The 18,091-nt window shown below is 35.3% G+C and overlaps 1 protein-coding gene across 1 annotated transcript in view; it reads left to right on the top strand.

Moving 5' to 3' along the window:
- LOC135834785 (uncharacterized) overlaps positions 1 to 18,091 on the top strand; it is a 272,925-nt gene that overhangs the window by 231,723 nt on the left and 23,111 nt on the right. The window contains exon 5 of the mRNA XM_065348753.1: positions 17,040 to 17,273. Coding sequence (XP_065204825.1) covers positions 17,040 to 17,273 — 234 coding nt within the window. The remainder of the gene's footprint in view (positions 1 to 17,039; positions 17,274 to 18,091) is intronic.

Below are 18,091 nucleotides of genomic sequence, written 5' to 3'. Positions count from 1 at the left end.
CCCTGCAACTCTCTTTTGGTATTATACAAACGACGAATTCGATTCGATGCCACAAAATTCGCCCACAAATAAGTACCTAGCTAGATATTCGCTGAGTAGAATTTGCAAAAAACCACACAGTCTTCGTTCTATACGGTTTCTTTTTGCGAAATACGAAAAAATCGTCGCCATCCCAAGAGTACTGTTTACGTTAGAGTAACTGCCTCTGATACCGTACTAGTTTCATTTCCAATCTGTTTGAATATTCCCCGAACGTATGTTATTTAAAAGAACTACCAGCAGCATTTTAACCCCTGCACTTCGTCTCCGCACCATGCACATCTCTTTGGTTTATCTGCTGCAGCTCTCCGGCAAGTATATCTATCTCGTCTCTGTACACAGTCTCGATATACGAACGGAATAGAACGATATGGTTCATGATTTTATCTCGCGGATGTGGTTTGATTATTTGCGACATATACGTGCTTCATTCAGGTCTCGATACCGCCAGCCTGAGCCAGCCATCGATTCTATCTACTCCGAAACGTTATAAATGTATTATATCTCGGTTCATTCTCGATAAATGTTGATTTTTTTCTCTCATTCTTTCTCTTCGCGGTGCTGTAAATATGGTATAAGTAAGGTGAATTGCGTATTGTAACTTCGTTTCATCTGTCGGCCAAGGCCGATGTGCGAATATACAATAAGCTCGATGATGCTAGATAGTCCTATTTTGGAGCAATATACATGTAGGTACGAGGCTGCAGTAGAAGTTCACAGATACATACGAGAGCTGCGGTTTGTGATAATATTATTACTGGGAAATTCATTAAGATTCCATTTAAGTAGGTAATACGCACATACGAGTAGATTATAGGAATATGAGAAAAATAAATGAGAATTTTGTTAGCGTGTGATTTACTTACCAATGCAAGTGATGTGCAATCATCATCTAGGTAGTATATAAGCTAATATAGATAAAGTACAGATAGGTTGAATACTGGTACAGTTATCGGTCTTAAGTAGGTTGTTCTGTTGTACAGTAAAATAATCGATCGATTTTTCATTTAAAATTCTTACATTCCTCCCCCTCATTAGAAGTCTAGTGTTATGTTATTATTACCAATACTGCTACAAATGTTCCAGATGTACTTTTTTTTCTTGCGGATAGAGGCTCTGTGATGCACCCTATTTGATTTTTTCAACGTCCAACATCATCATCACCAGCATGACTGATCATGTTCTCAAATCCAATACAGAACGCTAGACACCCCCCCGGCCCCCACCCTCCGGTCAAAAAAGTAAACGTTTCTACAAATTTTACGATATTTCTTGGAGAAACAGAGGGAAGTGTCTCTCAGTCTCATACTTTGAAAAAAGTTAGCTACTGGAGGGGGGGGGGCGAGGGATAAAATTTAGAAAATGAGTTAAGGTAAACTACCAGTTGTGGATAGGTTTTTTCAACAATTTTTTTTGGGCCCAATTTTGAACCTTTTTTCAATCTGATGGTTTGTATGTGTTAAGTGAAGCTTTCTGCACAAAATATATGAAAAACAATTTTTTTTATCGAAACCTCTATTTTACATAGCCATTCAAAAAACCCTCAAATTATCCGCAACCGGACTTCAGGCCCGGTTGCGGATAATTCAACCATTTCTTATGAAAAAAAATACACGCGTTGAATACACCCCAAACTAACATACTACCTTGTCCGAACAGAAAAAAAATGTTTTGGTTCAAAGTTATTCGAAAAAAAAAATTATCAATTGCGGATAGAAAAATCCATTATCCGCAACCGGGCCCCATCTGGAATAAGTTCAAATTTGATACTATTTTGCTAAAAAAACGTATTTTAGAACAATAAGGCTAAGAAAACTTAAAAAAAAAAAAAAAAAATCAAGAAAAAATTTTTTTACAACACTAAAATAAGTGAGTAAATCAGCATTCTCAATGATGAACATCAAATTTCAACTGGCAATATCGCTCAAATGCGTTTATTTTCTCTAAATTAATCAAGAAAATAAAAGTCCGGTTGAGGATAGGTCTGAACTAAAAAATTTGAGGCCCGGTTGCGGATAAGTACCACTTGAGGATAGAAATTTTTTTTTCAAATTTAGAAAAAAATTTACCGGAAATAGTATCTACACCATACATAAGTAATGTTTAAGCCACACTAGTACTCCAAATTTGAAAACATGCTCAATTATCACACATTTTATACCTCATCAAATAAGCATGTACCAATGTGACTAAACATTCGCGAAAAATTTCGAAACCCTCAAAAACGGATTCTTTGACTTATTTACTATCAGAATAGTCCATCAACCGCACAAAATAACAAATTTATTTGCCTTTTTCCATTTTTTCAAAATTTCACAAAATGAAACACTTCGAAAATCACCAAAAAATTTTCACTTTTATTTCAGGATTTTTTTTTTAGGACTTTGAAGTTGAGAATCACGATGTAAAGTTGTACACATGTTAACTAGATGACAAAGAAAAAGATATCATTTTTTTTTTTGTTTTTTGACCACATAGAGCGCCACAAAATGATTATCCATAACTGGTGTCGATATCCGCAACTGGTAGTTTACCTTAATATTCTAACATAGAAGCTTCTAATTTCAGTTTTCATCGTGGAAGTTTGAATTTTAACGTTTTAATGGGGGGGGGGGGGGTCTTACAAAATAAATCCATTTCGGAGCCCCAGAAGTCTATTATTACCAATTTTGGGCATGTCTCGACTTTTCGGCTCTTCCTCACGCCTTCGCATACTACAAAAAAGTAAATTTTCAACTTTTTTCAACAAGTTTTGATTTTGTGCCATCGCTGAACCCCCTCCCCCCTCGATAATTGGCTTTGAAGGCTGAAATTAAGCATATGAGCGCATTCAGAGGATGTCTTAGTTTTTGCAAAAAATTGTAAAAACGTGAAAATTGTAAAGCTCCGTCCAACCCCTTCGAAGGGAACTCGCAAAACATTGAACGCGAGTGAAAGACTGAACTTCATTTTTTATTCGAGTCCAAAAAAATTATTTACACAACATACCAACCCAAAAAATCCTTTTTAGAAATTTATCAGACCCAATGTGTGTTAAAATATTTACAAAAAAATGAAAAAACACAGATCAATTGGACAAGATCAGCTCTTTTCAGAATTCAGATTTCAAAATTGTGCATCATATCCCAAAAAAAGAAACCTTTCGAACAATCACACAGTGATCCAGATGAAAAATAAAATCGATCCCCAAAACCAGAGTTTTGATCATAAAAACTTGAAACTTTAGATTGAAGGGGGAGGGGGTCTTTGAAGGAGATGATTTTTTTTTGATGAGCATTTGACCCCAAACCCCTTCAAAAAAGACCCCACAAGAGAGGTGAGAAATGTAAAATTTTCAACAAAAAAATGCTATATGCGTGATTGCGGGTGTTTCAAAATTTGTATTTTCAAGGTCGCAGAATTCTTTTTTAAAGAACATTATCACACTTCGAACCTCGCAATAGATTTCAAAGGGCAGGGAAAAATTGAAAATTGTCAACAAAAAAAAACACAGTACAAGCAAAAAAATGTGGATTTTTGAAGGCGCCAAATTCATTTTTGAAAACCATTTGACCACGAGCATTTAACATTGCCTTCAAAGGGGAACTCACGTATAAGTAGAACATCCTTGGTGTGAAACATTTTTTTTTCAATTTTTTTTTGCACGATGTTGCAGAATTTTTTTTCACGTTCGCTTGAATTTTTCATCAGGCAGGATCATAGTTTGCCATATTCCATTTCCTCTGATTTCAACCAAAACCAAGATGTTTCAAAAGCACAAGTCCAAAAATCCCACAATCAAAATTTCAAACTGAAGAGTTCATTTTTGGATTTTTGAGAAAAATTGCAAAATAATTTTATTTTTGTGACGACTTTTTGGCCTTTTTTCTATTACAAAAAAAAAAGAAGCAAACAAACAAACACAACTTTTAGGCTATTATCAATTGTCCAAATCGAGGGAGGGAGGCTCCAAAATGGATAATGTAGACAATCCAGGCAATATATCAACAAGAAAAAAATCGCTCAAGGCAAGCCATTTTTTAAAATTTGCAATTTTTCATCTATTTCTATATTTTTGTTCGCAAATTAATTTTTGAAATGGTCCTCTCGAAATCTCATGGCAATCGTCAATAGCGATCAAAAAAGAGCCCAACAAGCATCAGCCAAAATTATAGGTGGTGAAGTTCATATTTTTTGAATCTTCCAGAACAATTTGTAAATCCTGGACAAAATTGAAAATTCATTGGAGGCTCTTGAATGAGCTAAAACTGGTTGTTTTTGGTTTGGGGAGGAGAAGAGGTTGACGTAAAGTAATTTTGCACACAGGTTAATAATTTTCTTCGTAAAAAATACCTATGAAAAAGTTTGTATATTGTCATAAAAATATCCTTCTTTGATTTTCAAAATTTTCTAAAAATTTACCAAAAACAACAAATTCATTTGGTCAATAACGATTCGATTTGCCTTGATTTCGTTCTTTCAATTCAGAGGGTGTGTTGGTTCAAAAAACGTAACTCATCCAGGAATCCAGGTAGTCGGGGGGCCCACATTAAGGATCACTTGCACCCCCTGCCGATCCTCCGGGACAACTTTTTTCTTAAAGGGGGAGTCTTAAAGAACATTTCTAGCCCTTGTCCTAAAAAAAAAGTGGACCTATGTATGTACTTACAAAATGGCGGCCATTTTGATTGAAAGGTCAGCCGAAATTGCAAATTTTGCGTTCCAACATAGAACTAGCATAACATTTTTTGAACCGTACAAAGGTAGATCGAAAGAGCAGGCTAAAATTCATCACCTGTCAAAATTTCAAGTGCTAAAGTGCCTTTTTCAATTTTTGGTGAATTTTCAAAAATCAAATTTTGGCCAAAATGTGAGAAAAAAATCAAAATTTTACCAAATTAATCTAGCAAGCTGAAATTTGGGATATACCCTATTTTTGACCTTCCAAATCGATTGGAAACTGTTTCAAACCGTTTTGAGCAGTTCTGGAGCCTCCGGCAGATTTTTGAAACTCGAAATTTCCACGACATTTCATCAAATCGATTGGAAAGCTGAAATTATAATTCTGCAAACTAATTTCAATACGCTATGAAGTCGACTGGAGGTAAATTTCAAGTCGTTTTGGAGCCTCCAGCAATTTTTTGAAAATTACTGGAGCCTCCAGTAAATTTTTGAAATTTGAAATTTCCCCAAAATTCCATCAAAATGATGATAGAAAGCTGAAATGAACTATGCACTCCAATTTTAACACCTTCTGATTGTGAACACGACTTTAGACGGGTTCAAGTAATTTTGGAGCCTTCAGTGACTTTTTGAAAGGTTTCATGGCGTTTTCAGGAGAATTGAAAACCAAATTGATGAAAAATGATGAGGAGAATTGAAGTTTTCAAGAAGTAGCTGGAAGCTTCAGAACCACTTGAAACCACCATACAGTCGACTTCGTATTATTGTATTGAAATTACTTTGCAGAGTAAATTTCGGCTTGCTAACCCCATAAGTTTCAAAAATCTGCTTGAGGCTTCAGTAATTTTTTAAAAAATCACTGGAGGCTCCAGTAATTTTCAAAAAATTGCTGGAGGCTCCAAAACGACTTGAAATTTACCTTCAGTCGACTTCATAGCGTATTGAAATTTGTTTGCAGAATTAATTTCAGCTTTCCAATCGATTTGATGAAATGTCGTGGAAATTTTGAGTTTGAAAAATCTGCTGGAGGCTCCAGAACTGCTCAAAACGGTTTGAAACAGTTTCCAATCGATTTGGAAGATCGAAAACAGGGTATATCCCAAATTTCAGCTTTCTAGATTAATTTGGTAAAATTTTGATTTTTTTCTCACATTTTGGCCAAAATTTGATTTTTGAAAATTCACCAAAAATTGAAAAAGGCACTTTAGCACTTGAAATTTTGACAGGTGATGAATTTTCGCCTGCTCTTTTGATCTACTTTTGTACGGTTCAAAAAATGTTATGCTAGTACGCAAAATCTGCAATTTCGGCTGACCTTTCAATCAAAATGGCCGCCATTTTGTAAGTAGGGCCACTTTTTTTTCAGGACAAGCGCTAGAAATGTTCTTTAGGACTCCCCCTTTAAGAAAACGTTGTCTCGGAGGATCATCAGGGAGTGCAAGTGATCCTTATGCGGCCCCCCCCTCACTAAGGGGAAATTTTTCCAAAAAATAGACTCACTTGGAGTGCATATAATTTTATTTCATCCATCTTCAGATCTATTTTTTAAGAGTATGATATGGAGAAAGAATATGAAAAATGTTTTTTTTTTTTTAGTCATCCCACAATCGAGTCATTTTTTTTCATCTAAATCAAGTTAATCCTCGCAAACAGTTCAATGAGACTTCTACCTATTCAAAAACAGATAATTTGAATCAATAACACCGAAGAAAAAAGCCACAGAATAAAACTAGAAAACTTGCCTTTTTCAAGCACCAACCATACACACGTCTATATATATTTCACTTACAACGCATATATTACTTCGATACACCTAATAATAATATTTGGAATTCAAAAAAAAAGCTCATTGAATACGACTTACATACGGTTACTCTTCCATATATACCATATGTACGAGTATTTACGAATTACGTGGGTTTTAGTACCTATGCCATATATCGGTAATAATATTAAGCATTATGTACCTCAACTCGTGCAAGTGTGGAGAATGCGAAGAATACATATATAAGAGAGTTATATGAAAAGGAAAGAAAAACCGCATATTTGAACTCGGACAGTACCTATACGAGTAGAGAGACCTGCGCTCAAGACACACAGTACACTATACACCTAGAAAAGGAAACATTAAGGCAGGTGGCGAGAGGGGTCAGAGAGGGTGGAGGAAAAAAAATCTCGGATAAAATAAACGGCAGGCCATCTTCGAATATTCGCGTTAATTTATAAAAAAGATTCAACATAAATAAAACGGTAATAAAAATGTTTAACCGTCATGTTGACCAGTTAGGTCATTTATTAAAACGGTTCGAGGCGGCGTGGCGCGGCGACTACGTCCTCTCGCGGTCGCGTAAGTGAATTTGTATTATACCGCGTGTCCGCAGGTATAAATATTACCGCTGGATGGCCCAGCAACCACTTGGAGACATTTCTTTTACTCGTACCTCTCTCGGATACATATTTTTTAACACGTTTACGCCTCACATAGCGTCTCGTATACGAATTTCATTTCACTTGGTCTTGTGGTCTTGGACGTCTTCGCCGCACCAACCAGAATCATGCATGAGTTTTGAAATTAGATCGAAATGATATACGTCGCGGCAGCCAAAACGACACTATCGTTAATCAGACAATGATACCATTTTACTCTCTACCTCTTTCCTGTTTCGAGGAAGCAATGGCCCCGTGTTGGTTTTTTTCTCTTACTCCTTCCGCGCTTGTAATTAGTCGGCATTCTTTATCAAAAAAAGAAAAAGCAAGACAAGGTATGGAGCATAGCTCAGAATAAGGCAGTGGGGAGACATGTACGTCTACGTACAGATAGACTAACGACCAACAAAGGCGAAAAAGAGGCGGAATTAACGACCAAAAAAATAATGAATATAAGAAATCTCTTACCATATTATGTACATAGAAGAAGGCGATTTTTAACACGAAAAATCGTACAGCAGCTCAGCACTGAATGAGCTCAGATGAACTGGAAAGTGGAGAAAACAAAAAAAAGAGTGGAAAAAATTCCAGTACGGTTCTTCCTGCGAAACAGATGGCCCACTAAGAAAGTCGACGTTGGCGCTGCGCTGTTTATTATAAAGTTAAATTTATGTTCCAATTACAGCCTTATCCGTCCCTCATTAATAAGAGAAAAAATTTATTACTAGATCATCCTTTTCGTCTCGCTTCGAGCCTTTTATACCGGCCAAGAATTTAAATAGCGTTTTTGTAAATTATCTTGTTCGTCGGATAATTACGTCGATTTCTTTAGTTTAACCGATTCTCGCACAGGTGGCAGCGCATTCTTTTCATTTTCGCCTGCTTATAGTGCTTTGAAACATTTTTCACGCGTTTTCGGTCTCATCTCCGGCTCTCCGGCTCTGCTCAGATTTTCGCACATGCCACGCCACACAAGAAGACGCGAAAAAGTTATAATTACTTTAGCAGAGCTTCGTCTTTACTCCTTTTTCTCTCGTAATGTCGACACTTCCACCCTGCCCTACGACTCGCGAGCACGTGCTTTTGTGCGAGAAATTAAGTTGTACCTACTCGTAATACTGGCTCGAAATGATGCACTTTTCTAAACTCGCTTCTTTCTAAATTAGTGGCAGTTAGGTACCTCTCGACGATGCAGTTTTTATCATTCCGAAGACGACGCGATGTCGACGAAGGGTTCGAAGATATAGGGTAAAAGTTTTTCTTCTCGTTCGAAGAAACTTTTATCTCGTACTTTGATACTTGAGGCATAAGAAAAAAAAGTTTTATCATTTTTTTTCCTTCCTATAAGGAACGCCTCATCCTGAGCGCTTCGAGTATATGAGCCTGATCAGTTATGTGATGCACATCGCCGCGATGCTCTTACTTTTTTTAATGAACGAGCCGATGCCAGCTCGATGCTGGAAAATTTCCATATGGGAATGTACTATAATTGAATTGCGTCTTTTTCTATCTCTTTATCTGGGTAGTATTATTGATGGAGTTTATTGTTGCAGAAATTTTCGATTTCCTCGTTTACGAGTGAAGTTGTTTATTAGTTTATTACTCTTGTAAGAAGATACTTCTTCTTGTTGGAGGTACAGAAAAGTGACGAAGAGGAAGAGGAGTTGAAAAAATTGAGAGATTTTGGAGATTTTATCACTTTGAAAGTTGGAAATGATGAACTTTCATGTGAAAATAAAAACGTCTCAATTGCTCATTGTGGTGGGCTGCAGGGCCTTCGAGAGCCAATAATGCGGTCCCAGGGCAAAACTAATACGACCCTCAATTTTTTTATGAATCATTCATGAACGAATTGATCAATTTTTTGAAATAAACATTCGCCAAACGCCAACGAATTGATCAATTCTTTAATTTATGAATCAATTCGTTTGCGAATGAGTCTCTTATATGAATCGATTCGTTCGCGAACGAGTCACTTGTACGAATCAATTCGTTCGCGAATGATTCACAAAAAATAATTCAATCCGTTCGTGAATGATTCACCAAAAATTGAGCAAATGAATCGATTCGTTCGCAAAAGAGTCACTAATATGAATCGATTCGTTCGCGAATGATTCATCAACAATTGAGTAAATGAATAGATTCGTTCGCGAACGATTCATCATTAATTGAGTAAATGAATTGATTCGTTCGCGAACGAGTCACTTATATGAATCAATTCGTTCGCGAATGATTCACAAAAAATAATTCAATCCGTTCGTGAATGATTCACCAAAAATTGAGCAAATGAATCGATTCGTTCGCAAAAGAGTTACAGTTTTGATTGTTTCAAATTTACTACTGTGAAAAAAATAAGTTTATTCAATCGAGCTTTTTTTTACTAGGAAGGGGAGGAGGGTAGGAATTGAAAAACATGCCATCAAAAACCTTGTAAAATTTTTGAAAATCGTGCATGATTTTGATTTAAAAATTTTGCTAAATAGACAGTCTCGGCGTGAGATGAAATAAATCGTGTTTTCGAAATAAAGTTTTGAAATGACTGAATCGAAAAAATAAATTGATATTCGAGCTCTCGGTGCCTTTGAAATGTGAAAAATTGATATGCCTTTCCCAATTTTAAGAATTTTATTGAATTTTGACCAAAACAAGGAGTACTACATATGCCCCTCTCCAGGGGTGTTGAAATTTCATTTTTAGTGTGCGTAGCACACTATTGGTTTCGCTTTGAGAAATTGAAATTTCAATTACAATGAATGTTCTCTTAAGCTATCCAACCATTTTTCATACCTATTGGACACCATTTGAGAATCATTAAGGCGGAGGGAATAGATTAATTTTCATTCAATTCGGATGGGTAATTGCTGAGTAATTGCAATTTTAGTTCATTATTTTAATGCATTAAATCCTAAAAAAGGGAAAAGCGGACTTGTAGAACACCTGCCACTCATTGTACCCTGCTATACGCCCAGTCTATTCCATCACCAGCTGTGTTTCATTGTACCCTGTTCCACCCCCGGTCTGTTAGCTGTAAATTCCAAGTGGGAGTGGTTTGGTGGGGTGTTTACCAAACAAATAATTATATCATTTTAATTCCCTAACCCTCGTAGTGAATTCGTGGATGAGTGGTTAGGGCATGTAGGTAGGAATAGGAAATTTAGGGACCCAGGTTCGAATCCCTGTGAGGTAAGTAGGTAGTAGTGGTCTGCGCGGGTCGGGCAAGCCCGCAGGCTTACCCAACCCGGCCCGAGTACTTCGGGCAAAAAGCCCGACCCGACCTGACCCGAAAGCCCGAAACAAGCCCGACGGGCCCGAGCCCGACCCAACAATAATTTTTTCATCACTTCCGATAAATTTTGTTGCAACGTTGGCATGATGCGACGAGATGGTTTTCCCAACAATAGGCATTGTTGTGACGTGAGCATGGTGCTACACTTTTTGTACTCACAGCGCATGCGTTGAGTATAAAACCTGAGCCAGAGGAAAGCCCGACAAGCCCGGCCCAACCCGACCCGAATTTTATCAGGCTCAGCCCGCGGGCTTTCGGCCAGGCCCATGCAGACTACTAGTAGGTAGGTGACAGATTTTTCGTAGGAAAAGTGGATAGGTAAATGCTTTGGAGTTACTTATGTGTACATGATAATGGGGCAAAAATAATGCTGAAATTGAGTTATGAATTATGATATAATTTGCTAACTAAAAATTCATTTCATTAATTTTTTGCCTACCTATAGCCATAAGTATAGTAAGAATTACCTTGACATGAATAATTTTTAACTTTTTACTTATAATTTAAAAATTACTTCAAAATGAGTAATTAAACTAATTTTTGTACAATTGAAACATGTAATTTTTATTATCATGATTTAGTAAAAATTATTAAAACAAAATAATTTTTACTATTTGTACCTATAGCAAAATTTATTAAAATGATAATTTTTACTATACGATTACAGTAAAAATTATTGAATGGGATCTAGTACTTAATTGTGCTATTTAGTATATTTTTTTTTGTGTAATTTAGAGGCAATGCAAATTCTTAACATATTTTATAAGATTTAATTCTTAATTTAGAATAAAAAGCAAGTACTGAAAATTGGTTTGAAAATTTATAAATTTGAAGACAATGGAAATTCTAAAAAAAATAATTTATGAAAACTTGTATTTAGAGACGCTGAGAATTCCAAAAATTGATTAAAAGTTCTGTAAGTTGCAGATAATGTGAACTTGAAAATTATATGAAATAAGTATTGTAATATTTATGAAGAAGATGAGAATTCTGAAAAATTGGAGGAAATGTGAATTCCAAAAATTGAGTAAACGTTTTACAATTTGTGGACAATATGAACTTGAAAATTGAATTTGAAATTTTTTAATTTAAAGACAATAAGAATTCTGAAAAATTATTCAAAATTTGACTATTTAGAGGCAATGTGAATTCTAAAAATTGATTGCAAATTTCCTAACTCAGCAGCAATGCAAAATTCTGAAAATTTATTGAAAACTTTATGAAATTGTAGCGATGGGGAATTCGGGAAATTGATTTGAAATTTTGTAAATTTTAAAACAATGCAAACTATGAAAAACAACTAGAAATTTCTTAATTTAGAAGCAATACAAGCTTATAAGTTATAAATTATTCTGAAATACCTATTGTAATTTGGAAAATTTGAAAACACTGAAAAACAATTATTATTTTGAAGCAGCGAGAGTTTCAAAAATTCTCATCACTGTGACATGGTTGATTCATGCACTACCTAGATGTAATAACGGTTATAGCTGTAGAAAAGGCAGCTAGCTACGCACACTAAAATAGTTTTTGTTAAAAAAAAAAAAAAAAAATTATAAAAGGTTTTCACTATACCTACGACTTTATCAAATTTTAAAATAAACTACCACGAGTTTAGATTGATCATTTTTGAGAAGTGGGAAGAGTGTCATAAGTTTTCAAAAAATTGACTAAATATCCTATTTGGTCCAGAGAAGCAGCTCCCTAGATTGATGAAATTTGTGTCGACATACGACATTATCAATCGAATCCTCAGATGGAAAAAGTTCAAAATCGGACGTCCCTCTTCCCCATTTACAACCGTAATGTAAACACAGTGAAAAGTTTTATCTTTCGTACAGGTAATCAAATTATGTAAAGTGGAGTGGGAGGGGGGGGGGGTTAATTTTGTCGTTATTTTCAAAAACTGTATTCACTCTCAAGTTTCAAGATCTTCATACTTTTTTTAAAAATATCTGGGCTGACGTGAGTTATATTTGAATCTGACGTGTACAGCAGATGTCTACTATACAGGACACCCTGTATATAGACAGCCAATAAATATATAGTTTATTCTCTTTATACGTGCCCATGGTTTATACTTCATACATACATTAGTCGTATTCGTATGAAAAACCATTTGTTGGAAATGTGTGCATAGGTTGCATGTACTCGTGTATACACATACGAGTATTTTGAAACCAACGACACAACCTCCTCCGTAACCCTCCCGCCTTATTCTTTCCTCCCTCGTACGTCATCAATCGGTCGCTTGTTTCCGCTAATCACATTCACATTTACGAGACAACTTTTTAAATAGAATTGTAGGTTTTACCATCGTCGTCGTCGTATGCCATAGTCACAGTCTCGGGTTAATATTCGTGTATAATATAGAGTCTTTATTATATATAAGTTACGAAGAATTGGAAACCGCTTATTATACTCTAATTAATCATCAAGCCAAAGGAAGTTGTTTCTATTATGAGAATATGCGCGGAGGTATTAACTCTTCGGCTGGTATTTTTCTTCCCTTTGCTTATAGTTTTCTTTTTACCTATGTATTTATTATATTGAGGTACAAAGCCCATAGACTTATTTCTATATGCTTGGTCAACCAGTCGCTATGTCTTTATGTCTATGCCTGTGTGTGTGTGTGATTGTCGGCATGGCTGGCTGCGGCGGCGGTGTTTTTCTTAAAAGTCTCGCCGATTCATCATTACAAATCGCCACCAGCTTAAAGATGATTGATATGGTTAAATTGTTTGTATTAAAAAGCGAACCAAGAGAGCAAGCTGTACCACGACGAAGTACTACTAATACACAACACAATATTATGGGTACGTCGGTTGAGAATTTTCGTCCGCTGTTTAGAATTGTTTTAATTTTCAATAGACGATAGAGAGACCAGGCGCATGGCGCAGTCCACCCATCCAAAAAAATATACACCATTATATAGTATACCGCTCGCTTTGTAGCCCGAAACTAAATATTTGCCTATTATACGGGTTCGGATCCGAGTTTGGTCGGCGCTTTTTCAAGGTCTTGTAGCCTTATAACTTACATATATATACTATTTATCGTACACCTCGAAGCTGATTTGCGTATTATACTATGTACGGAATTCCAAATGTGCGTTTGAAGTATGCTATGGGGGCAACACCTTGAACTTTACCCTTGTTAAAGGGTTACGAGGGGTAAAAGGGAGGGGCTCCTTTACATCGCAAGAGGGTTGTTAAACGTTTGATAGGAAATTTTCTTAGTGAGTGAACGCTTCAGTGAGGATTTGTTTGATGTTGGGCTTTTTATGCTCCAATTTCACATTTACGAGATGTACGAGAGAAGGCTTCAAAAAGATGAGAAAATTTTTTTTTACCCTTTGCTATGTGAAAAAATGTTATTGCGTGCGTGTGTTTTTCCTCTCCTCTCTTCTTCCTGTAGTGTAACTATCTCTCGGTTCATCTTTTTCTCTACGTTTTTTTTTTTTTGTTGGATATCTTATATAGTATGAAAAAAGAAGAAATTTTACGTATACGTGAATCGTGCCGAATGTTTTTCTCCATTTTTCGGTGCGTTTCGTGACAAACGAGAAGAAATGGTGATTTACGACTAGTTTTTAGAATTTATGGCGCAATTTTACTTACCCTGATTGTAGAAAAAATTTGTAAAATTTTCTCGTTATCGGATACGAATTGACTTTTATACGTACGTACGAGCAGAACGACCAATTATTTGAGTCGATTGATTGACGACCTTTTTTCTCCCTTTTTAGGTTGACGTTTTGAGATTTTATTATATCGAGTATTTTTTTCCATCCATTTTGTACGAAAAAAGTTTTATAAAGTTTGACGGATATTTTAATGGGAAATTTTCGGAATAAAATTAACGAGAGATAATTCGGATTTATGGAAAGAGGTTGGTTTTTTTTGGCGAGAGTAAAAATAAATTTTGTTTTTTTAGATTGAAATTTTTTTCGGGTTGAGAGAAAAAAATACTTCGAGTTTAGATGTTAAATAGGTAACTCGTCGTCGATTTGGAAATTTTTCGATTGTTTTCACAAAAAGTGTATTACTTGCCAATGTGAATAAAATTTTATAACTTTTTTATGACTTTGTAGAAAATGTTGTTTCGCAGCTGATAGTACGAAAATCTATCAATAATGGTGGTGTGATACTTCGATAGTACTGGATGACTGAACAAATAACGAAGAATTTTTTTTTTTTGATGAAAGTTTAGAGTTTGAAAAATGAACACTGTTGGGTAAATTGGATTTCTGGTGAATTCTTACAATTTCACAAAAACACAACTTTTTCAACATTTTGTTTGGGATCCTTTTTCAACTAAAAAAAAAAGTTTGAACCATTGAATTTTTAATTTTACCCTAATCAACAAAAAAAGAAAGTTGAATATGTAATAAAAAAAGGGAACTAAAAAGCATGATTTTTTCTCTCTTTTTTTGGTGGGTAGGTAAGTACCTACATAATTGGAAAAATTGAAATTTTCAGTTTGAAAAGCAGAACTTTTTGAACATTTCTGCATGATTCTCGACACCCTTTCTTTTCTCCCCCTCTCTCCCCCAAAAATAATAAATTTATGAAAAATTAGACAAATTGGTTAGAAAAATTGAATTTTCACAATTTCACAAGAACACAACTTTTTAAAAATGTCTCTTGGGATCCTTTTCAGCTGAAAAAAAGTTTGAGCTATTGAATTTTTAATTTTTAGAGCACAACACTTTCAACTTTTTGATAAGAATTTGTAAATATGTATTTCTTAATCCCCTTCCCTCCTCTTCCCCTTCCTCCTCTCATCTCAAAACAGGGAATTCATGAAGAATGTAAAATTAGCAAGCAGAACCTTTTCAACATTTCTTCGAACGTTTCGGTGAGATTGTTTCAATCAATTAAGCTCCCTTACTCTCATCAACAAAAAAAAAAAGCTTAAATGATCAAAAAAGGGAACTAAACAGATTGATTTTTCCCCTTTCTTTTTTTGGGAGGGGGGGTGGGGGCAAATCGAAGAAAAAAAGTGAACTTTTCAAGGAAAAAAAACAGAACTTTTCCAACATTTCTATACAGGATTTTCGGTGAGATATTTCTCAAATCCCTTTTCCTCCATCAAAGCAAAAAAAATTGAAATATTGTTTTGTTTGGGGGGGGGGGCAGTATTTAGAAATGTTTTTAGCAGAAAATGAAAAATTTTCAAAAAATTTTCATGCAAATCTGAATTTTATATTTTTAAGTACTTTACCTACATTTATTTTGCTTTGTTTTTTTTTGGAAGGGGGGGTGTTTGGGATTTGGATTATTACACACAAGCAGAGAAAGTTTTTGGTTTGATTTATCAGGTTGATATTTTGGATTTCAAAATGGGTTGTCCGTTATTTTACTTCTTCCAATTTTGGAGACCTCTACAGTCTACTGAGAGATCAAGGGAGGGGTTTTTCTTGAAAAGAGAAATTATATTCAGAAAAATTCAGACACAAAAATGGTAAATTTTCATACTTTAAAACATGTTTTAGAGAAATTGATATTTTAGTAGAAAATTTATGTGTTTTAGAGAAATTGACGTTAGATAAATTTTCTATTAGAAAAAATTGTTTCATAGAGAAAAACTCTTTTCTCTTTCAAAGTAGGTATAATTTCGTCACTTTCTAGACTTTTTGGGTTTTTTCATTTTTTTTGGAGAATCTGCTTCTAAAATAAGCACCCGACTTGAAAAGCATGAAAATCATCAGAAAAATAAAGGACAAAATTTCAAAATAAAACCGGTTCAATATTATTTTTTTTGCCTGTTCAAAAACTAAATACATCACGAAATATGTAATAAAAAAAATCAAAGTGTTTAAAAATATAAAATGCCCCCCTCCCCTCCTCAAATAAAAATTGACAAACATTAGATTTTGACTAAATTTTTCAACGTGTTTTTGGAGATGAAGGATTAAAATTTTACAAAAAGTCATCATCTCTAGAGAGCCCCCTTTCCTGTATAAATCATAAATAAATGCAGGATGTTAACTGTAAAGTATTTTATGATCATTTTTGCAAATTAGTTTCGAGCTCTCGAATAATTTTATATGTAAAATCAACACACCAATCATTACATCTAAATTCAAATTTTGGCATATCTACGTTTAATAGGACACCCTGTATACAGCGCATCTATGTATACTCTACATTTTTCAACCTAATTCATCGATGGTTTACTCATCGTTGCCATCGCCAATGATAAAATTCAATCCACTACGCCATAAAGAGGAAAAACCTACATACAAACACATGCAAATAAATAAACAGGCCATCGCCACTTTGTAATTAAAGTGAAAAGTACAAATATTCATTTACTTTTCAAAGGTATACCTTTACCTACCTTATTCCTATCGAATACCCCAACGTACATACATACATACATACATGCAACTCGAATGCAATTTCAATCAAAAAGCATTTCTCTATAGTACCAGTACCTACATTTACACGTTGATAATATAGGCATTTTGGTAACTACGAGTATAGTATTTCGCAATTACGCACATATCCAATACATATATATAGGCTATATACGGTTAGATTTTGGATAGATTGTACTATTCGTTGGTATATCCGCTCATATAATGGTCTAATTACGTGTGTATACGTTTATTTCGCAGGAAATCGTAGCGGCCGAATATACAGCTTGGAATTTACGCGAGATTTCGCTAATTCATCAAAAAGTGCTGGTGATCGCCGAAATAGCCTGGGATGCTGTACCAACCTACGTCGTCCAAAGACCGGTGTATTTCGTGACGTGGGAAGTGGACGGCGGTGGTCTAAAGGGTAATCTGTTCACCGATTCCACTTGTGTCACATTGTCTCTGTGGCCAGACACCGTTTATCATATACAGGTAACGTAACCGCAGCATGTTTTCTTCCACATATACACGTATAATATCCCAAAATAATTCTGATTTATTAATATTATCGCGTTGTCCGGTTCACTAAATCAAATAACCGAAACGTTATAAATCTTTATTAACGTCCCGATTCGGAAGCTCGACTATCTGGTAGTACTTGTTGTGTTCATATGCGCGACTACTGGTGTTTTCTTTACATAAATATGGCTATTTCTTCACACAACTTACAGCATCTCTCTCTCTTTCTCTCTTTCTTCCTTCGTCATTTTTTACTCTTCTGGGCGTCTTTTACGCGTACGATCGGTGGAATGTCGCGACCAAGATGTAGAATTAAAAATTTAAAATTATTATTTGATGATTTGTACGAATCGAAATACTCGTCGCGTCGAGTAGATGAATTTCAACGCTATATATCTTATAAGAGAGTTGGAGTTGGCAGCACCCTAGGCTCATCTCTCGCCTCCTAAAAAACTGTGACCATCGGGTACATGGGGGTCGTCAGAGGAGTGATCGATGAGGAATTTTAGACATATTCATCGGCACGATTACAAGTGAGGAGTGAGGACCACCTTTGCGAATTTATTTTCGCCAGACTCTGTGAATTCTTGGCTACGATGAGATAGCCCATGCGGAGTAAGAGAAGATCTTGACCTGGGGAATATTCGACGTGGTTTTCGCAATCCACACATTTGAAAAAGTGCGAAGAATTTCGACGGTATGTGGATACTATTTTTTTTCGTGAACGTCGAAACGGTTCTCGACATTCGATAACAGGGGCAAGTTCGCATGTCGAAGTGTGATTGACAATC

This window comes from Planococcus citri, chromosome 2, assembly GCF_950023065.1.
Source record: "Planococcus citri chromosome 2, ihPlaCitr1.1, whole genome shotgun sequence".
In the NCBI taxonomy this organism is placed as follows: domain Eukaryota; kingdom Metazoa; phylum Arthropoda; class Insecta; order Hemiptera; family Pseudococcidae; genus Planococcus; species Planococcus citri.
This window is presented reverse-complemented; position numbering and strand designations above follow the sequence as displayed.